We start from the raw sequence: 23428 nt of genomic DNA, 5'->3' as shown, positions 1-23428 counted from the left end.
TACAAAGGACTAGAATTGCCAAACATGAAAAAAGAGAAATGAAGTAGGAAGATTGGTATTTTCCAGTATGAAGATGTACTACAAAGGGACAGTAGTCAAGACAGTGTGCACGGCAGAAAATAGAAGACTTACTGATGGAATGGACTTGAGAGTACAAAAGTACACACACATATCTATCTATGCTGGACAGTTTTTCACAAAGCACCAAAACACTTCAACAAGAATAGCAGAGAGTAATTAAACATGGATGCTGGTACAGATTGATAGCAACTCACCAACCAAGAAAAAGAAGGAGGGAGGAAGGAAGGAAGGAGAGAAATAGGAGGAAGGGAAGAGGAAAGGGAAGGAATGGAAAGGAAAGAAAAACAAAAGAGAAAAGAAAAAAGTGAGCACTTTATTTTAAATCACTTACAAAGAGTAATACATATAAAATATCTCACAGATCTAAATATAGGAGCAAAAACATGAAAGCTATACAAGAAAACAGGGGTAAATATTCATGATAACAATTTTGCAAAGAATCCTTAGTTGAAACTGAAAGCACAAGCAGTAAAGCTGTAACCACTATTACAGCCCCATCTGTACCTTAACCCCAACCTCAACCCAAATACAAGCCAGAGCCCTACCACAAAGCCCTACCTGATGCTTAATCGTAACCCTAATCCTAACTCTAAACCTAACTTCAACCCAAAGCCAAACTGCAATCTGAATTTTAACCCTAGTGCCAGACCCTAACCCAAACCCAAAGCTGAGCCCCTAACTCAAAACCCAAACCATCTACTTATGTGAACATTTCTGCTGTGCTGTCTGCTGAACGTGTAGCCCTTTAGAGCAACTGTTTAGATAACTGTGAGAAGCTCTCCCATTTGTCTTTACCTTCAGGAGGTACCTAAATCTTGGGAACTTAATTTTGGCCCCCTTTATTTTTTAATCTGCAGTTCAGAGCCTAAGTTCACTTGTATGCTCAACAGTCCTCAGGACCAAAACAAATCTCTTAGGTGTTGTGAGATGTTGTTTTATCTCTCTATTCCTACTGTATCTTAAATGTAGGTAAGTAATTATTGTAAAACTTGAAGACATTTCTGAACTGATATGCCAATGTGAAGACTTTTATCTATTTTTATAACTAAATATGAAATGTTTCTAACATACCAAAGTATAAAGCACAGATTATATCATAGCTTATATTATACCATAACATATATTTCATACCTTAGTGTTGGGGTTAGCTTACACTCAAAAGTAACCAGTGTTTCTTTATGAAATTATCAATTTCTGTATTTTTATGATTTAATAATGTTTCCTATGTTACAAAACATTCTACATTCCATATGTTACTGTTTTATAAAGTTTTATATCTTATATACATGACATCATAATCTAAACCTTTTTAGCTCAATTCAGTGGGAGCTAACCTGCTTTAATTCAAGGCATTGAAAAACAAGGTTACTCTGTACTCGTGCACATTACTCCAGTGGTGCAGAATACTACGGAGTGGTCATATGATCATTTAATTTAGAAAGAGAAAATTCTGATCTTTGTTTTGATGTAATTTATTCTTTTTCATATTTAATCAGTAAGAAAGGACAGATGCTCGGGTAACATGATGCAACATAGTTACCAAAGCTCTCAAGTTGCCACTTGTTCCCGCTCACAAAAAAGAAATAAAGAGTAAGAACGGTGTTGGTCCAGTAAAAGAAAACAAAACAACTCACCAGCATGAGAATAAGTTTAGTAGCTTTAATTTCAGGAGAGCCTTGTGAAGACTGGATGGTACTTCGAACATGCTCAGCTGTTTTGCGATGTCTGAAGAGAATAGTCACCATGTAGATACTACTACACGTCATGAGAGAGAGAAGGAACAAATCTCGAGTGGATATTGCACTTAGAAATGTTGCTGCTATGTGGTGATGAGGTACGTCAGTTTTACAATAAGCAGCATAATACCCAGATCTAGCATCAGTGATATTCCTGTTGGCCACGTTTCTTAAGATGATCTCAGAGTAAATGACCATGTTGATGATCCAGGAAAAAAGCAAAGAGGGTTGAATAAATGTCGACATTTTTATTTTGAGCCAAACCCACTTACTATTACTCAGAGTAATTGTCACAACCTGAAACGTACTCTGGAGAGAGGTTGTGTACAGGGAAATACTTCGAGCAACTCTCTGGATGTAAACCACTGCTTTACATCCAGTATCACCCATCTCAGGACTAATTCCAAAGGACAACAGTGTATTTGGAACCCCTCTGAATACAAGCGTCAGGGTGTTAGCGAAAGTTAAGTGGGCAAGAATCACATCTGTGGGCTTCTTCTTATGGGGGAGAATTAAAAAGATGTACATATACAAAATAAATAACAAGGAATTCCCCATGAGCCCAAAGCAAATTTGAAAAAAGAAGAAGATCCCAAAAATCTTGTCACTGGAAATCATTGTCTTTCAGTCTCTCTTAGATCTTCAAACCAAGGCCAGCACATCCTACAGGTAAATACTTTGATTATGAACATAAAGATTCAAAATAATTGTGATTGTGAATGTATCAAGCTTCCAGAAGCCTTCCTGCAATGAGTAAGTGTTCAGCTACATCAGATCTCTTAAGGGACCATCAGGATTTGTAAACAGCGGAATTTAATGTTTATGAAGACAGAAAGTATCATATGTATTCACCATTTATTCCAGTCAATTTCTCTTAGAAATGTTCTGCTGATTGTATACATCAAGAGACAGTTTAATTTAAAATTGTAACTCTTAATCTACATAATCTAATATTCATATCATTCTACGCATATGAAAAACCAGTAGCATCTATACAATAATATCTTCCCAAATGCTTATTGTATTATATAGCTCATTTACAAATAATCGTTATTGAAGCATATATAAATGTCACACAAAAATTCTGCCAAATGAAACATATCTAACACTAGTTATATTTTATTGTCATGTTTGTTATAAGTTTGACTAGTCCAAGAAAAATTAAAGTAGATATTATGATCGAACTCAAAATCAACAGCCACATTAGAGATTACCTCCATCACATTCTAAATCTCTTACCTGATGCAATGGGATCCACTGCTTTGCTGAAACAGAAAAATTTAGAATCACCCATCTCACCGCACAGTAAGTGCTGTGTCCTGCAGTGTCTCACGACTCCCTTAGGCTTCTATTTGACTATTTCCTTATATCATAAGTGGAGACTGATGGCAGACCAAGGGATAAGAGGAGGCTTATTATTCACAGCATGAGGTTCTGTCTGGGAAAAGCAGGACAAGCCTCCCAAGATGATGCGAAAATGGATAGAAAAATGAATATAAAGGAGATTGGGTGTTTTTTTTTTTTTTTTTTTTTATCCTGATGGAGTGTGGTCTGGATGAAGTTGCACACCTGCCAGCAGGGGGTTGCGTCCTTTATCTCTTACCTAAGGCAAAAGCAGGAGCACTTGGAATTCCTTGTCAATTTGCACAGGCGTGAGTCATGGGGGAAGGGTGAGCAGGCAGCCTAAAAGTTGACAACAGCATCCAAAAGATAGAGTCAGACTTATTACAACTATCCACCCATTGGAATAACTGAAATTTTAAAAGTGACAAGTGTGTGGGAAAACATACCTCTCATACCACTCATGTATAACTAGTTGGAATATAAAATCACAGTCACACTGGAAAAGAGTTTGGAAGCTTCTTCTTCAAAAAAACAAAAAACAAAAAAGCTTGCCATGCAATTTCCATATAACTCAGCAACAGCACTCCTGGGAATTTATTTCTGAGAAATGAAAACTTACTTTCACACAAAACCTGTACTCTAGTGTTAATAGCAGTGTCATTCATAATAGTCACAAATTGGAAACCTAGACATCTTTATTTCAACAGATGAACGGTTTAAACAAACTGCAATACACTCATACAATGGGACACTTTTCAGAAAGTTAAGAAGCAAACTATTGATAAGTATAGTAACTGTATGAATCCAGGGGAAAATGTTGGGTGAACAAACCAATCTGAAAGGCTACACACTCTATGATTATATTTATATATGACACTTTTGCATGACAAAATACAGAAATAGAGAACAGATTGGTGGTTGCTAGGGGTTAAGTACAGGAAATGCTGAAAGGAGAGATGGTGTGGCTATAAAGGACATCATGAGGGATCCTTGTTTAGACGGGATGCTCTGTATCTTGCTCTGATGGCTCTGTTGGTAAAGAATCTGCCTGCAATGCAGGAGACCCAGGTTTGAGCCCTGGGTTGGGAAGATCCCCTGGAGAAGGAAATGGCAACCCACTCCAGTAATACTGCCTGGAAAATCCCATGGAGAGTTGGACACGACTAAATCCCCACATCTGTTATACGACTATATCTATGTCAGCATCCGCTTGTGATATTGCACTGCAGTTTTGTGAGGTGTTATTGAAAAAATTGAGTACAGGGTACAGGGGATCTGTCTAATTTCTAATACCTACATGGGAATATATAATTATCTCAAAATGCAAAGTTTAAGTCAGTATTTTAAAAATCATGGTAGGAGGAAAACTCCCATCACTCACCATTAAATACAATGTTAGCTGTACACTTTCCTAGCTAACCTTTATTGAACTAAGGGAGTTTCCTTCCATTCCTAGTTGACAAACAGCTTTTTAAATGAATGGGCTTTGAATTTTGTCAAATATTTTCTGCATCTGGATAGTCATTTAAGTTTCCTTATTTTGTATGTTAGTAAGTGATTTGCCTTGATTGAAATTCAGACCAACCTTTCAATTCTGGAGTGATTCCAATTTCATTATGATGGTTTTTTCCACTTTTTATGTACTGCTGGATTCTATTTGCTAATATTTAGTTTGGACACAAAATCTTGTGTCTGTTTTCATGAGTGATAGTGATCTGTTGTTTTCTGGTCTAGTTTTGACATGAGAATAAAAGAAATCTTAAACTCATTTGGGAAGTGTTCCTTTCCCTTACATTCTGTGGAAGAGCTTGTATAGACTTGGTATTATTCTATAACCATTTGGTAGTATCTGCTACTGAAACCAGCTGGATCTGGATTGCTTTAGTAGGTCTAGGGCTATTCAGGGTATCTAGATCTGCTGTTGTTGTTCTAGTACAGTTGCTAAGTTATGTCCAACTCCCTACAACCCTATGGACTGCAGCAGATCAGGCTTCCATGTTCTACACTATCCCCCAGAGTTTTCAAATCCTGTCCATTGAGTCAGTGATGCCATCCAACCAACTCATCCTCTGTCACCCCCTTCTCCTCTGGAGTAACTACTGGTGGTTTGTCTTTAAAGGAACTAGTCTATTTCAGGCAAATTATCAAATTTGCAGGCTTAGAGCTGATTGTAGTATTCCCTTGTGTGTGCATGCTAAGTCACTCCAGTTGTGTCTGACTCTTTGCAACATTATGGACTGCGGCACACCAGGCTCCTCTGTCCATGGGATTCTCCAGGAAAACAAGAATACTGGAGTGTGCTGTCATGCCCTCCTCCAGGGGGTCTTCCTGACCCAGGAGTCGAACCCATGTCTTCTTCAACTCCTTTATCGCAAACAGATTCTTTACTGCTGAGCCACCAGGGCAGCTCATGGAATTCCCTTACGAGTATTTAAGTGTTTTGGGAATCATTAGCTATATTCTCTTTCTGTCATTCCTCTAATATTATTTGTGTCTTCTCTTTCTTTCTTGGTCAAGCTGTCTAGAAGAATATTAATTTTCTTGATTTTGATTTTTCTCTTTTGTTTTCCTGTTTTAAATTCATTGATGTCTGCTCTAATCTTTATTATTTACTTGCTTATATTTGCTTTATTTTAATTTCCTCTGCTCTTGGATTGTATTTGGTGGATGCTTAGGCATGGACTCTGAACAGAAACCAGAAGTTCTTACTGTATCTTAAATAGCTTGGGTCTGAAGTTCATTATCTTAGAGGATTTTGTCTCTGTTTAGAACATCTGTGGCTGAATGGCAACAGAGAGTGTTGGTTATTTTCACACATGACATCTAGCAAGATGAAGAAGACTTCAAAAAGTGATGTAAGAATGCCTCCCTGTCACTGTTATCGAACTACTTCCACCTCAACCTTCAGCCCAGATAACCCAGGGACCCATCCAGGCTATACCTATCGTATAGCAAGCTGCCCCTGTTACTGTTGTAGCCTATCTGGAATGGAGTCTGGCTGGTCTGTCCATTCTACTTCCACTCCAGAGTGGAAAGTACAGCGTGATCACAGTTTGAACAGGTTCAGAGCAAACTGAATCCAGTACCATACTACAAAAATAACATACTACGATCAGGTGGAATTTATCCTAGGAATGCTAGAGTAATTCAAAGTATGAAAATAAATCAATATAATATATCACATTAATGGAATGAGGGGAAAATCTACATCACCATTTCAATGATGCTTCAAAGGCATTTGAAAAAAAATTCAGCATCCTTTCATGATAAAAAATAAAATAAAACACTCAATAATCCAGGAAGAGGAAAACTTTCTCAACAAGAAAAAGGCAATATATGAAAAACCCAAAGGTAGTTCAATCCCTGGATCAGGAAGATCCCCTGGAGAAGGGAACGGCAACCCACTCCAGTATTCTTGCCTGGAACATTGCATGGACAGAGGAGTCTGGCAGGCTACAGTCCATGGAGTTGCAAAGAGTCGGACACAGCTGAGTGACTAACATACACGCACAGCACCATACTACATAGTGAAAGACTGGAAGCTTTCATTCTCCTCAAATCAGGCACAAGACAAGGATGCCTGTTTCACCACTTCCGTTCAACGCTGAGCTATAATTTTTAGCCATAGTAATTAGTCAAGAAAAAAAATGTCATCAATATTAGGAAGAAAAAGTAAAGCTAGCTCTATTCATAGATGATATGATTCTATGTATAGAAAATCCTAAAGGATCTACAAAAAAACTTTAAACCAATACATAAATTTACCAAAGTTGTAAGATACAAGATCAGCACACAAAATTCAGCTGTATTTCTATATGCTAGCAATGAACAATCCAAAAAAAAAAGCCAAGAAAATGAAATTTACAATAGTGTTAGAAAGAATATAATATCTAGGAAAACATTTAATGAAAGAGGTAAAAGATTTATACACTAAATCTAAAAAATATAGTAGCAAGGTATTAAAGAAGACAGAAATGAATGGAAACACATCCTATGTCTGTGAATTAGAAAACTTAATATTGTTAAAATGGCATTACTCTCAAAGTGATCTATAGGTTCAATGTTGTCCTTTTCAAATCCCCAGTAGCCATTTTGCAGAAATGGAAAAGCTAATCCTAGAATTCCTATGGCATTTCAAAGGACATCAAACTGCCAAAGCAACCTTAAAGAACAAAGTTAGAGGGCTCACATTTCCTGATTTTCAAGTTTTCTACCAAATGACTGTAATCAAAACAGTGTGATACTGGGATAAAGACAGAGATATTAGTGGATGGAATAGAAAAGTACACCCAGAAATACCCATACATCAATGGCCAGATGATTTTTAACAAGAAAATTCAGTACGGAAGAGAACAGTGTCCAGTGTTGGACTTCTGCATGCAAATGAGTATGCTGGCCCTTTATTTCACATCATATTCAAAAATCAACCCCAAATAAATCATATAACTAAAGTTCAGAACTATAAATCTCTTAGAAGAAAAAAAGGACAAACCTTCATGTCCTTGAATTTGGCAGTGGTATCTTAAATGTGGCACCTAAAGCACAAAACAACAAAATATAAAATGGGACTTTATAAATTAAAAAATTTCATACATCAAAGGACATGATCAAGCAACTGAAGGGACTACCCATGAAATGGGAGAAAGTATGAGCAAATCATATCTCTGATAAGGGTCTAGTAGCTGCAATAACGGAGAAGGCAATGGCACCCCACTCCAGTACTCTTGCCTGGAAAATCCCATGGATGGAAGAGCCTGGTAGGCTGCAGTCCATGGGGTTGCTAAGAGTCAGACACGACTGAGCGACTTCACTTTCCCTTTTCACTTTCATGCATTGGAGAAGGAAATGGCACCCCACTCCAGTATTCTTGCCTGGAGAATCCCAGGGACAAGGGAGCCTGGTGGGCTGTGGTCTATGGGGTAGCACAGAGTCGGAAACGATTGAAGCGTCTTAGCAGCAGCAGCAGTAGCTGCAATATGTAAAAGAAAAAAAAAAAACAACTGTTACGACTCAATAACAAAAACCCAAATAACCCAACTAATATATGGGCAAAGAACTTGAACAGACATTTCTCACAAAATAATAGGCATATGACCAAGAAGAACATGAAAATGTGCTCAATATTATTATTCTTTAGAGAAATGCAAATCAAAGCCCCAGTGAGATGCCAATTCAAATCCATTAGGTTTATAATAATTCAAAAGAAGGAAAATAATGACAGGTGTGTGGAGAAGTTGGAAGTCTCCAAGCATTGCTGGAGGGAATTTAAAGAGCTTCAGCCTTCACAAGAAATAATTTACTGGTTCTTCCATAAATAAAACAAAGAAGTACTACATGATTCAGCAATAGTACTCCTATGCATAGCCTCAAATAGATAGAAACAGGAATTCAAACAAAAACTTGTACACAAATATTTGTAGTATATATAGTTGCAATGTCCAAAAGGTAGAAATAGTCTAAAGGCCCATCAATGGAGGAGTGAATAAGCAAAATGCAGTTTTTAGCTATTGAAAGGAATGAAACACTGATACATGCTACAACATAGATGAATCTGGCAAACATGCTAATAAAAGAAGTCAGATACAGAAGGCCCATATTTTATTGACATGAAATACCCAGAATAGGCAAGTTCATCATGAGAGCAGATTAGCAGTTGCCAGAGACTGTGGGGAAGAGGGAATGGGAAATGACTGCTTTGTCGGGCTTGAGGTTTTCATTTGGAACAATGGAAAAGTTCTGGAACTTAGTAGTCTGGTGACGATCATCTACCATTGTGAATGTATATATGGTCACCCAACTGCAGACTTAAAAAAGGTCCAAAAGGTGAATTGCATGTTGTGTGTATTTTGCTTGCATGTGTGCATGCTCAGTCAAATCCAACTCTTTGCAATCCCATGGACTCTCACCCATCAGGCTCCTCTGCCCATGAAATTCTCCAGGCAAGAATACTGGAATGGATTACCATTTCTTACTCCAAGGGATCTTCCTGAAACAGGGATCAAATTCACCTCTCCTGAATCTCCTGCATTGGCAGGAAGATTCTTTACCACTAAGCCACCTGGGAAATTATGTGTATTTTGTGTATGTGGTGTGAAAAGTAGCTCAGTTGTGTCCTACTCTTTGCAACCCCAGGGAGTGCAGCCTGCCAGGCTCCTCTGTCCATGGAATTCTCCAGGCCAGAATACTAGAGTGGGTAGCTGTTCCCTTCTCCAGGGGATCTTCCCAACCCAGGGATCGAACCCAGGTCTCCCGCATTGCAGGCGGATTTTCTACCATCCGAGCCACCTTTACCACAGTTTAAAAAGAAATTCAAGAAATGAAAGAATTTAGCTCTAGGTAGACACAGACTCGGAGAAGGCCCTGGCACCCCACTCCAGTACTCTTGCCTGGAAACTCCCGTGAACGGAGGAGCCTGGTGGACTACAGTCCATGGCGTCACTAGGAGTCGGACACGACTGAGCGACTTCACTTTCCCTTTTCACTTTCATGCATTGGAGAAGGAAATGGCACCCCACTCCAGTGTTCTTGCCTGGAGAATCCCCGGGACGGCAGAGCCTGGTGGGCTGCCGTCTATGGGGTCACACAGAGTCGGACAGGACTGAAGCGACTTAGCAGCAGCAGCAGCAGCAGACACAGACTATCATTCTTTAGAATGTTTTAACCATAATAGAAGTCACAGAGAACAGAATTATAGAATTGATGTGATAAAGGAAAACAAATGGTGTCCTAGAAACTGAATATAGATGAAAATATCACTATAAATGTATAATAAGAATATTTTAAGACACACATGCACACGCATACACAGCCCAAAACCCTCCCAGTCATTACTACAAAAAATTCTAAAAAATGCTTTTCAATCACTTTTTCAGACGAAAAAGTGACTTCTGATGGATTATGCCCTAAATTGAATTCTTAAGAAGCAGCCCTTACAATGAGGTTGTCAGAAACCTTGCCACAAGTAACTGCTAGAACCAGAAAATGTCATAGTGAATTCTATCAAAACATCACGGTACAAGTAATTCTAAAAATCATTTATTGCAGTGGTATAACATTGAACTCCGGGAGTTGGTGATGGACAGGCAGGCCTGGGGTGTTGCGATTCATGGGGTCGCAAAGAGTCGGACATGACTGAGCGACTGAACTGAACTGAACTGAACTGAACATTGAAATAAAACACAAGTCTGATGATACATAAAAATGAAAAGACATATCAATATTATCCATGAAGATGGAATCCTGAACAAATCAGTTAATTAATCCAATAATGTATAAAAGATAGTTTCCAAAAATTAGTTAGCTTTGTCTCAAGAAAGCAAATTCACCTTAATATTAAACAGAAATTACTCAATGAAATAACTATGTTTACAAGTTAAAGTATGACCGTCCCAGTACTTGCATCAGAATTTCTTGGTAAAATCCAAAATGCATTCAAAAGCAAAACAGCTTGTAGAAACGTAAGGATAAGCATTGTACTGCTTAACCTAGTAAAAGTAATTATAACCCTTGGTCCATAATCATACTGTATAATGGTTAAACCCTGTGAACTTACTCTTTCTGAGCAGGAAGAAAACAGGGTAGTTTTTCATCATCTTTGTACCAGAGGAGATGATCCACAAAACAGGGCAAGAAAACGACTAGCATACGTTTGGGAAAGGAAGAAACATATTTTCCCTATTAGATGTCATTATTTTATGTATATAAAGTCCAAAGAACCTAGGGTTAAAAAAAACAGAAGTAAGAGAGCTTCACAAGTGGATAAAAGTATCACTATATAATAAGCAGTAAATTTATTGATGTCAGAAACAAACTCTATTTCTATAGATAAAGTTTAAGGTTGAGATATTCTCTAAATAGCATAGAAATATCAAGCAACTGTAAATACAAAGACAAAAGACATGAGAGCACTAAGAGAAAAAGTATGACTCTGTTAAGAAATATTAAAGCCCTAAATAAATGTTAAGGTCCCTTATATTCAAGACTCAAAGCTGTAATACGTTGGTGATGACAAGTGTTCAGAAATAATACACAAATATTACAGAATCCAAATTATTTCTGAAAAATGATACTTCCAACTATAGAATGATATACACAATGTCAAGAATAGTCAAAGAAATTTGTATGAAGAAGACTGTGTAAATAGTTGTTCTAGGAGATATCAAAATAAATCATTACAAAGCTAAATCATTAAATACAATGATTTTGGTCCAGGAGGTCCCTGTGAAACACAGTAGAATTCCTAGAAATCAACCTACACATTTTCCAGTCCTGATATATGATGGAGGAAGTAAAGTGGGAAAAGAGTCTTTCACAAAAACGATGTTCTTTTCTACAAATGACCTTAGATATTTCTGATATAAAGTGATTATTTTATCAGAAAATGCATTTAACATCTATTTTATACAAACAAATGTATTAGATATTTTGGAATTAATGTAGAGAATATCTTCAAGAGTTTAGGCCAGATACATTTTTCTCAAATGTTTTAAAAAAAGAAATACAAACAAAAATATTTTTAAAATTTGACCATGTTACAATTAATATAAAGTGAATGTAATAACCAGTCCTATGGAGGAGGAACTGGCATGCAGCAGTCCATGGGGTCGCAGAGAGTCAGGCATGACTTAGCAACTGAACAACAACAGCAGTGGAGGGGAAAGATATCTGCCACAACATAACTGCAAATCCTGGTGTGCAGATGTATTAGGATAAGCAAAAATTATTGGATAAAAGATAATAGAATTAAGTATAAACCAAAGGACAATGGAAAGAGAAACAAAAGAACAACAAATACTCTTCTGAAAATAGATGATGGTGGAGAAGATCGTGGAAACAGCAGAAATACTATAATTAGTAGCAGAAAGAAAAAAGAGTGATATACATTGCAGAAGTAGATAAAAGGAAGAATGAAGAAAATGACTTGAAATATTCATTGATAGGAAAAATCACTGGATATATGCTTAAAAAAAAAACTCTAAAACATGAATGCATGAAAGTTTAAGAGAAAATGCCACCAAGAAAAGAGACAAGGAATAAAAATAGAATAGGGGTTAAGACACACAAAGTGTAAAGGACAAAGAAAAAAATAATAAAAGAAAATGGGCAAAAAAGGTTACCCGATCAATAGATGACATATTTTGATTTATAATCAAGTATACATAGTTATCTTAATTACATAGAAGAGTTTTTATTTTAATGAACAAAAATTAAAGAAGAGAAATGGAATTGACCAAAGAAGCTGAGGAAGAAATTTTAAGAGAAAAGAAGAATTCAGTTAAAAGGGAATAACTAATAGAATAGAAATCAAAAATAAACTGAAGAAATTTTAAAAGTTGATGTAGTAAAACCACAATGTAATCATACCATAAAATATTTTTTTACAAAACCAATACAAAGAAGAAATTGAAATGGGGGGATGACACGACTGAGCAACTGAACTGAACTGAAGAGATGGGAGCATGAGTTTAGATTTGGAAAGAGGAGAACAGAATGAGTAGCAGAGATTCTAGAGAAGTCTGAGTATCTCCTTGCAGCCCTGAGACCCCAATCACACCAGCATCCTTACCAAAGCCGGTCTCAGTGGCCCGGTGCAGGCAGGTTAACTCACACGTGCTGCGCTGAAAAGCAATGACAGGCAGCCAGAGTTATGGGGAAGGGGCTGTGTGATTTCATCTCCCACTGGGCACTAACTTGTTTGTTATCCAAAGTGGAAATGGCCACATGTACAGAGACTCAGTCAAGCATGTCCAGGGGAGCCTAAATTGCCCTCTCTGATGCCATGTGTCTCCTGTTAATTATTCATCATTTTCAAGTGTGCAATTACCTTCTGAGGTAATAGATTGTTCCTGAGTTGGACTAAGCTTGGTAATTATTCCCCAGGGTTCTAGAACTATGCCAGGAAGATAATCGTAAGTTAATTCTCTCAGCTGACAAAAATTATCTCAATATTCAGTGTTACACTGATCACCATGTATCATCCTTGAGGCTGGAGCGGTGACTGTCAGAGCTGAATTTCAGGTTTCTGAAATTTCCATATAAAGCAAATGTATTGCTTTATCTTGTTCAATGACCAAACTAATTTTTATTTGAATTTGCAGTATAAAACAGTGATATGATTTATGCAGTTTCAAACCCATGAAAAATTTCCATTTAAAATATAAGCTTTTTATTTTTAAATAAATGTATTCACAGGACGTTGTAAAAATAGTCCAGAGAAATCCTACTAACCTTTCCCAAAGTTGCATTTTTCATAATTATAATACGAAATTTCTTATTGATGTAATATGTATGTATAGTCATATCATTTTGTCACCTGTGTAGATTAGTGTACCCATCATTTCCATCAAGATGCAAAGCTGGGGGCTCAGTGGTTAAGACTTGGCCTTTCAGAAGATGGCAGAGGAATAGGACGGGGAGACCAATTTCTCCCCCAGATTTTCATCAAAAGAACATTTGAATGCTGAGCAAATTCCACAAAACAACTTCTGAATGCTGGCAGAGGACACCAGGCACCCAGAAAGACAGCCCATTGTCTTTGAAAGGAGGTAGGAAAAAATGTAAAAGATAAAAAAGAGAGACAAAAGAGGTAGGGACAGAGATCCATCCTGGGAAGGGAGTCAAAAAAAAGAGAAGTTTCCAAAAACCAGGAAACACTCCCACTGGCGGGTCTGTGGCAAGCCTTGGAACCTCAGAGGGCAACATACCTGGGAGGAAAAATAAATAAATAATTAAAACCCACAGATTACGTGCCTAAGGGCAACTCCCAGCGGAGAAGCAGTGCAGATGCTTGCATCCACCACTAGCAAGAGGAGTCTGGACAGGGAGGTGCGGGCTGCATTGCTTAGGGTAAGGACCAGGCCTAAATGCCCAGAGGACCATCTGAGGGAACTAACTTGAGATAGCAACCCAGACTGTGGGATAGTTATCCCAGCGAAAAGCCCTAACCTAAGACACCACCAGGCCCGCTCACAGAACAAAGGACTGAGCAGAGCTAGCTGGCTGTGGACCGGCCCATCCCCCATTGGAGACAGGCAGGCAAGGGCAGCCAGAGCCGGAAAGGGGCAATCACGGCCCCAGAGAGGCATCCTATACCAAACTGCAAGCAGGCTTCATTGCTAACCAAGACTTCTTGGGATTCTGGATGGTCGACACCCACCGGGAGGGTCGCAGCCAGAAATCATCTCCCCAGAAGAGACACACAGCACAACTGAGAAGGTGCACCCATTGTACACCCAGAAAACTGAGCTGCTTGAATGGGGGAGGCGATAAGCCACAGCCTCCAACTGGGGACAACTACACTCACCAAGCACCTGGTCACCTGAGCTGCTCGGACCTGGAAAGAGCACAAAACACAGGCCCGACCAAGTCTGCACCTTTGTGGAGTACCTGAGAACCTGAACCTGAGCGGCTTAGACCTGGGAAGTGCATGCAATCCAGGGCCCACCTCAGACAGTTCCTGGTATAGCAACCTAGAGCCTGAGCAGTGTAGACTGGGAAAGCACACACGCCATGAGCAGGGGCAAACCCAGCGTGGCCGAGACACTGCGAGCACTCCCCACACATGCCAGTGATATTTGTTTGCAGTGTTCCTCCCTACTCACAGCACGACTGAAGAAGTGAGCCTAAAAAAGTGACCACCCTTGTGTCAGGGCAGAAATTAGACACTGAAGAGACCAGCACACAGAGGAAGCCAAAATAAACAAAGAAGAGGGAACCACTGAAAGCATTTTCCCTAAAGTCAGGAACAAGACAAGGGTGCCCAATCTCACCACTACTATTCAACATAGTTTTGGAAGTTTTGGCCACAACAATCAGAGCAGAAAAAGAAATAAAAGGAATCCAGATTGGAAAAGAAGAAGTAAAACTCTCACTGTTTGCAGATGACATGATCCTCTACATAGAAAACCTGAAAGACTCCACCAGAAAATTGCTAGAGCTAATCAATGAATATAGTAAAGTTGCAGGATATAAAATCAACACACAGAAATCCCTTGCATTCCTATGTATTAACAATGAGAATATAGAAAGAGATATTAAGGAGACAATTCCATTCACCATTGCAATGAAAAGAATAAAATACTTAGGAATATAACTACCTAAAGAAACAAAAGACCTGTATATATAAAACTATAAAACACTGGTGAAAGAAATCAAAGAGTACACAAATAGATGGAGAAATATACCGTGTCTATGGATCGACAGAATCAATATAGTGTAAATGAGTATACTACCCAAACTAATCTATAGATTCAATGCAATCCCTATCAAGCTACCAACGGTATTTTTCACAGAACTAGAACAAATAATTTCATAATTTGTATGGAAATACAAAAAGCCTTGAATATTTAAAGCAATCTTGAGGAAGAAGTATGGACCTGGAGGAATCAACCTGCCTGACTTCAGGCTCTACTACAAAGCCACAGTCATCAAGACAATATGATACTGGCATAAAGACAGAAATATAGACCAATGGAAAAAAAATAGAAAGCCCAGAGATAAATCCACACACCTATGGACACCTTATCTTTGACAAAGGAGGCAAGAATATACAATGGAGAATATACAGTATACGAGCTGTTTCAAATCCTGAAAGATGATGCTGTGAAAGTGCTGCATTCAATATGCCAGCAAATTTGGAAAACTCAGCAGTGGCCACAGGACTGGAAAAGGTCATTGCAATCCCAAAGAAAGGCAATGCCAAAGAATGCTCAAACTACCGCACAATTGCACTCATCTCACACGCTAGTAAAGTAATGCTGAAAATTCTCCAAGCCAGGCTTCAGCAATACGTGCACCGTGAACTTCCAGATGTTCAAGCTGGTTTTAGAAAAGGCAGAGGAACCAGAGACCAAATCGCCAATATCCGCTGGATCATGGAAAAAGGAAGAGCATTCCAGAAAAACATCTATTTCTGCTTTACTGACTATGCCAAAGCCTTTGACTGTGTGGATCATAATAAACTGTGGAAAATTCTGAAAGAGATGGGAATACCAGACCACCTGACTTGCCTTTTGAGAAACCTATATGCAGGTCAGGAAACAACAGTTAGAACTGGACATGGAACAACAGACTGGTTCCAAATAGGAAAAGGAGTACGTTAAGGCTGTATATTGTTACCCTGCTTATTTAACTTATATGCAGAGTACATCATGAGAAGTGCTGGGCTAGAAGAAGCACAAGCTGGAATCAAGATTGGTGGGAGAAAAATCAATAACCTCAGATATGCAGATGACACAACCCTTATGGCAGAAAGTGAAGAGGAACTAAAAAGCCTCTTGATGAAAGTGAAAGAGGAGAGTGAAAAAGTTGGCTTAAAACTCAACATTCAGAAAATGAAGATCATGGCATCTGGTCCCATCACTTCATGGGAAATAGATGAGGAAACAGTGGAAACAGTGTCAGACTTTATTTTCTTGGGCTCCAAAATCACTGCAGATAGTGATTGCAGCCATGAAATTAAAAGATGCTTACTCCTTGGAAGGAAAGTTATGACCAGCCTAGACAGCTTATTCAAAAGCAGAGACATTACTTTGCCAACAAAGGTCCGTCTAGTCAAGGCTATGGTTTTTCCAGTGGTCATGTATGGATGTGAGAGTTGGACTGTGAAGAAAGCTGAGTGCCGAAGAATTGATGCTTTTGAACTGTGGTGTTGGAGAATACTCTTGAGAGTCCCTGGGACTGCAAGGAGATCCAACCAGTCCATTCTAAAGGAGATCAGTCCTGGGTGTTCTTTGGAAGGACTGATGCTAAAGCAGAAACTCCAATACTTTGGCCACCTCATGTGAAGAGCTGACTCATTGGAAAAGACTCTGATGCTCTGAGGGATTGGGGGCAGGAGGAGAAGGGGATGACAGAGGATGAGATGGCTGGATGGCATCACTGACTCGTTGGACTTGAGTTTGAGTGAATCTGGGAGTTGGTGATGGACAGGGAGGCCTGGTGTGCTGCAGTTCATGGGGTCGCAAAGAGTCGGACACGACTGAGTGACTGAACTGAACTGAACTCTCTGTATTCCTGCCACCTCTTCTTACTATCTTCTGCTTCTATAAAGTCCATATGATTTCTGTCCTTAATTGTGCCCATCTTTGCATGAAATGTTCCCTTAGTATCTCTAATTTTTTGAAGATATCTCTAGTCTTTCCTCTATTTTTTTTTCTTTTTTCACTTAAGAAGCTTTTCTTATTTCTCCTTAGGTGTTGTGCCTACTTTAGTCCAGTGGCCATTCCTGATGGCATGTGGAGTTGGGCAGGCCCAAACCCTGTCCCTACTACTGAGAAAAGTAAGGACTGTAACAGGTCTCCGAGCAGTGTCCTCAGGAAAGTTTTTGTTGTTGTTGTTGTTGTTGTTTTGAGGAAAGTAGGCTTCCCAGGTTGCCCAATGGTAAAGAATTCACCTACCGATGCAGGAGACACAGGAGATGTGGGTTTGACCCCTGGGTCAGAAAGATCCCCTGGAGAAGGAAATGGCAACCCATTCCAGTGTTCTTCCCTGGAAAATCCCATGGATCGAGAAGCTTAGAGGGTTACAGTCCACAGGGTTGCAAGGAGTTGACCAGGACTGAGTGACTCAACATGGGGTTCAGAACAGTTAACTAAACTACAAAGCTCGAACAACAGGAAAGTGATTATATGTCATTCTTTTCATGTATGAATTTGCTAATATTTTGTTGAGATTTTTGTTCCATGTTCATGAGAGATACTGCCTGCAATTTTCTTTTCTTGTTATGTCCTTGTCTAGTTGGGTATCTGGGTTGTGCTGGGCTCCAAAATGCCTTGGGTAATATTCCTGTCTTTATTTTCTAAAAATGATCAGCCACACTCAGTGCAACTTCCAGCTCTGAAATAGGGAACACTTTGAGGGGGAGGCAGCAAGAATTGAGATTTGGGTCTCTCAATTATTTGGGTCCCACAATTATAACAAAGGAGCCAGAATGGGCAAATGACAGAGTTCACACGGTTCTGATGGTTGGTGCTGGTTGGTGTAGGAGGGAAGTCAGCCACGCATGGACACAGAGTCAGGAAGTTTCCCCAGGCCTCCAGACTGGACACTGTGTCTTTTTTGTGTGGAAAGGAGCCAGGTAGTTAAAGTCCTACACATTCTGACTTTGCTTCCTTCAGATGACCCTCTCTCTATTCCTCAATTCTGTTACAGGTAGGTTCTGCCTCCCTCCCACCTGGGTCAGCTTCTCACTGAGATATCCAGACTGGATTGTAGAAATAAAACACATTAATTCTTCCAGAGAAAATGAAAAATGGGAACAATCACAACTCAGCGTATAAGACTGGCATAACTTTGAAATAAAATTTTACAAAGACGTTAATGGAAAGGGAATATCAAAAATGAAGCTCAAGTCTGTAATTCCTAAACAAAATATTAAAAAATTAAATTTAACAACGTAAAGCAATAAAGGATACTACACTGCCATCAAATGGATTTATTCCCGAAAAGTAAATTGGTTCAGTGTTCAAAAATCAACTTAAGCAATTAACCATATCAATAGAACAAACAAATGATAGCATTTCAATGCAAAAATATCACTGTAGGGACTTCCCTGGAGGTCCAGTGGTTAAGATTTCACCTTGCAGTGCAGAGAGTGGGGGTTCGATCCCTGGTCACACAACTAAGATCCCACGTGCGTCCGGGCAAAAAACCAAAACAAAACAGAAACAGTATAGTAAAAAATTCAATAAAAACTTTAAAAACGGTCCACAGCAAAAAAATCTTTAAAACTGACCCACATCAAAAAAAAATCTTTTAAAAAGAAAAGAAATATCGCTGTAAAAATTACACATCTATTTATGATAAAAAGGAAAAAGATTTGAGAAACTATAAATAGAAGGAAATGTGCTTAATCTGATAGTGCATCTACATCACACTTACACCAACCATCACAGCTGCTGGTGAAACCTTAAATTCTCTCTCCTTGAGATTGAGAACAAGGTACAAATACCGGGAATTATCTATTTTTTTTTTTTTCTGTTTACAGAGTAAACAGAAAACGAGACATATTCACTACAGTCTACCCCTGGTTCCAGAAGGCATGCATGTGTGCTTTCTCGCGCGCGCGCGCCCCCCCGCCCCCCCACACACACACCACACGCTGGGGTAATCGCATCTCACTCGTCACCGGTGGGTGTGGACGATCCCAAGGCATTTCCAGTATTTATACAATACCTCGCTTCGAAAAACACCCAGAGCCTCACACACATAGACGGATCCAGCAGAATTAAGTACAAAGGCTCCTGGGCACAGACTTACGCACCCTTGGGGCCTTCGCTTCCCGGTGTTGCGCGTCTGCTTCCTTGGTCAGATCTGGGCTCTCCAGGCGGCTGAACTACTGGCTGCGGGGCGCGTCGGTGGGCAGGGCCGGGGGATCTTGTCAGCGCTTCCCTCCGCCCCGCTCCATCTCCAACACCTCACCGAGTTCCAAGGGCTCCTGTACAGCGTTTGCGCCTTGGCGACCTGCTGCCCGTAGAGCGCAGTTTCTGGACGCGACGCTGCGGAAAAAGGGAGTCAGTCTGGGGTCTGGATTCTTATTCATCCAAGGACACGCGTGGGGAGGGGCCGCGCGCGGGGACAAGGACTTCTCCCTACTCCTTCCGGGGATGTCTTCGTCCATATAGACGCGCGGTTTCCAAATTAGCCTGGTGTCAAAGTGAGTTAGTTGCTACCTGCGACTGTGGCGCACGCTTTCGTATGAGAAAGCCTGAACAGAGAGCCCCCGGGGGAGCCCGCCACTTCTGCGCCTGCTTCCTCATCTCTCGCCAGAGACCAACCCTTGCAAGCCCGGCGGACGCCCCTCGGTCTCCCGCACTAAGGAGGGACCCTGGAGAGCCTTCCAGTCGCCCGCAGCAACGCGGTCTCCCGCCCTGGGACTGGCGAGTGCAGATCCTTCCAAGGCGCACGCGGGTTCAGCGCTCGTGTCCTGCGCGCTCAGTCTGAAGGGGCGCGCCCAGACCTCCACGCTGGCGACCCCCAGGAGTAACCAGCCGGAGCAGACAGGCTCCGGGGGGCGAACTAGCTTCCAGGCGCTGGGCGGCATCCCCGCCCCGCGCCGCTTTGCGAGGCCGCCTGCGGGCCCCATGCTGTCCACCGGGGGCCAGTACGCCGTGCAGAAGAGGGGAAAAGCCGTGCCCAAGAGGTATGTGCGTGGCAGAGGTGGGGGGTGGGAGGGCAGCAAAGACCCGGAAACCTGGTTGGGGTTGCGGAGAGGGTCTTAGTCCTCCCGCCGCTCTCAACCGGGCACTCACTCGGGAAGGATAGATCGTTTTAGAGTCCCCTCCTCACCCCTGACACCCTTGCTGGGTTCTTGACAAGTTTTATTCGGCCTGAGGTCGGGCTGGTGACGCTAGTTCCTGGGAATCGGGATTTGTGACGTGTGCCTCTGGGGCTAAGGCTCAACCGGTTTTCCGAGCGCGCACACGTGCGATAGGGGTCCCGGATCACAGTGCGGTGGAAGGGACAGGTCTCCAGGTATGGGAGACCCTACCCCTTTACAGACTAGATGCGGAGGGCTGCTGGGAGAGGACCCCTACGGGGTGAGGACCCCTGTGGGTGTGCGTCTGGCCTTCCAGACCCTGTGGGGGTGGCGGGAGGACGCTTCTGAGGACAGTGGAGGAGACCAGTGGAGGAGAGGCTCCTTGGGCAGAGCCCCTGGCCAGAACTCCGAGGGTCTTTGGGCGGCGCGAAATGCTTGGGGCGGCCCCTGAGGCTGCAAGAAGCCTTGCGGTCTTCCAAGCGCTTCCCAGGCCCTGGAGACCCGCGCTTCTCATTCAGGGGGAGCAGTGTTCTCAGCGCCAGAGGCGCGTCCATGTCTGAGAAATTTCCAAAAGCTCTCGAAATAGCAATTCTGGTTACATCTATTGTTTAAATACAGAAAAAAAAAAAAAAAAAAAGCCTTGAGAGAAGCAAGATACATAAGAGAAACTGTTCCATGATTCCATTCATATCGTGTTGATCTACCCAAAGCAGCCGGGAAGGGGGGCCAGGGGAGCGACTGATAGAGGTAAGGGGTTTCCTTTGGGGGATGAAAAAGTCCTGGAACTAGACAGTGGTACTGGCGACCCAATATCGCGCGTGTACTTAATGCCACCGAATGGCACACTTTAAAATTACTAAAATGGCAGCATTTTTGTTATGTGTATTTTACCATGGACACACACACACACACACACAGCTTCTTCTTTTTGTCTTCTTCTTCTGGGACTCCTATGATTCAAATATTGGGGCGTTTAACATTGTCCCAGAGGTCTCTGAGGTTGTTCTCATTTCTTTTAATTCATTTCTCTTTTTTCTTCTCTGACTCATTTATTTCTACCATTCTATCTTCTATCTCACTAATCTTATCTTCTGCCTCCATTATTCTACTATTTGTTTCCTCCAGAGTGTTTTTTATCTCATTGATTGCATTATTCATTATATATTGACTCTTTTTTATTTCTTCTAGGTCCTTGTTAAAACTTTCTTGCATCTTCTCAGTCCTTGTCTCCAGGCTACTTATCTGTGATTCCATTTTGTTTTCAAGATTTTGGATCAGTTTCACTATCATTATTTGGAATTCTTTATCAGGTAGATTCCCTATCTCTTCCTCTTTTGTTTGGTTTGGTGGGCATTTATCCTGTTCCTTTCAGTTCAGTTCAATTCAGTCACTCAGTCGTGTCCGACTCTTGGTGACCCCATGAATCTCAGCACGCCAGGCCTCCCTGTCCATCACCAACTCCCGGAATTCACTCAGACTCATGTCCATCCAGTCAGTGATGCCATCCAGCCATCTCATCCTCTGTCGTCCCCTTCTCCTCCTGCCCCCAATGCCTCCAAGCATCAGAGTCTTTTCCAATGAGTCAACTCTTTGCATGAGGTGGCCAAAGTACTGGAGTTTCAGCTTTAGCATCAGTCCTTCCAAAGAAATCCCAGGGCTGATCTCCTTCAGAATGGACTGGTTGGATCTCCTCGCAGTCCAAGGGACTCTCAAGAGTCTTCTCCAACACCACAGTTCAAAAGCATCAATTCTTCGGCACTCAGCCTTCTTCACAGTCCAACTCTCACATCCATACATGACCACAGGAAAAACCATAGCCTTGACTAGATGAACCTTTGTTGGCAAAGTAATGTCTCTGCTTTGGAATATGCTATCTAGGTTGGACATAGCTTTCCTTCCAAGGAGTAAGCGTCTTTTAATTTCATGGCTGCAGTCACCATCTGCAGTGATTTGGGAGCCCAAAAATTAAAGTCTGACACTGTTTCTACTGTTTCCCCATCTAGTTCCCATGAAGTGATGGGACCGGATGCCATGAGCTTCGTTTTCTGAATGTTGAGCTTTAAGCCAACTTTTTCACTCTCCACTTTCACTTTCATCAAGAGGCTTTTGAGTTCCTCTTCACTTTCTGCCATAATGGTGGTGTCATCTGCATATCTGAGATTATTGATATTTCTCCCGGCAATCTTGATTCCAGCTTGTGTTTCTTCCAGTCCAGCGTTTCTCATGATGTACTCTGCATATAAGTTAAATAAGCAGGGTGACAATATACAGCCTTGATGTACTCTTTTTCCTATTTGGAACCAGTCTGTTATTCCACGTTCAGTTCTAACTGTTGCTTCCTGACCTGCATACAGATTTCTCAAGAGGAAGGTCAGGTGGTCTGGTATTCCCATCTCTTTCAGAATTTCCCACAGTTTGTTGTCGTCCACACAGTCAAAGGCTTTGGCATAGTCAAGAAAGCAAAAGTAGATATTTTCTTTGGAACTCTCTTGCTTTTTCCATGATCCAGTGGATGTTGGCAATTTGATCTCTGGTTCCTCTGCCTTTTCTAAAACCAGCTTGAACATCAGGAAGTTCACGGTTCACATATTGCTGAAGCCTGGCTTGGAGAATTTTGAGCATTACTTTACCAGCATGTGAGATGAGTGCAATTGTGCAGTAGTCCTCTATAAAGGTATTCCTCTGTCTCTTTATCTTGTTTATATTGCTGTGTTTTGGGTGGCCTTTCTGTATTCTGGCAGTTTGTGGAGTTCTGTTTATTGTGGAGTTTCCCTGCTGCAGGTGGGGTTTTAGGGGTGGCTTGTCAAGGTTTCCTGGGTAGGGAAGCTTGTGTTGGTGTTCTGGTGGGTGGAGCTGGATTTCTTCTCTCTGGAGTGCAATGAAGTGTCCAGTAATGAGTTATGAGATGTCAACGGGTTTAGAGTGACTTTGGGCAGCCTGTATATTGAAGCTCAGGGCTGTGTTCCTGTGTTTCTGGAGAATTTGCATGGTATGTCTTGCTCTGGAACTT

At 41.0% G+C, this 23428-nt stretch overlaps 1 protein-coding gene across 5 annotated transcripts; it reads right to left on the bottom strand.

Moving 5' to 3' along the window:
• Positions 1-1553: 1553 nt before the first annotated feature.
• Positions 1554-20362, bottom strand: LOC101902630 (vomeronasal type-1 receptor 3-like). Of its 5 annotated transcripts, none has more exons than XM_059889533.1 (5): positions 12727-13035; positions 7654-7696; positions 3421-3500; positions 3057-3082; positions 1554-2480 (listed from the first exon to the last, which is right to left on the bottom strand). In XM_059889533.1, exon 5 carries the CDS (start codon positions 2433-2435, stop codon positions 1554-1556), a length of 882 nt encoding a protein of 293 aa, XP_059745516.1. In that variant the 5' UTR covers positions 2436-2480; positions 3057-3082; positions 3421-3500; positions 7654-7696; positions 12727-13035. The 5 variants fall into 5 exon arrangements, 3 of the variants coding, with proteins under 3 accessions (XP_059745516.1, XP_059745514.1, XP_059745519.1); XR_003036352.2 differs by having other exon boundaries at positions 1765-1836; positions 12727-13025; XM_059889531.1 differs by lacking the exons at positions 7654-7696; positions 12727-13035 and adding an exon at positions 19423-20362.
• Between the last annotated feature and the right edge of the window lie 3066 nt (positions 20363-23428).

The sequence above is a fragment of the Bos taurus genome, chromosome 1 (genome assembly GCF_002263795.3).
Source record: "Bos taurus isolate L1 Dominette 01449 registration number 42190680 breed Hereford chromosome 1, ARS-UCD2.0, whole genome shotgun sequence".
NCBI classification, from domain to species: domain Eukaryota; kingdom Metazoa; phylum Chordata; class Mammalia; order Artiodactyla; family Bovidae; genus Bos; species Bos taurus.
The sequence above is the reverse complement of the archived record's forward strand: the minus strand, read 5'-3'. Positions and strand labels throughout refer to the sequence as shown.

Coding starts and splice junctions, on each gene's coding strand:
- LOC101902630 (XM_059889531.1), bottom strand. CDS start 2,435: ATGATTTCCAGTGACAAGATTTTTGGGATCTTCTTCTTTTTTCAAATT.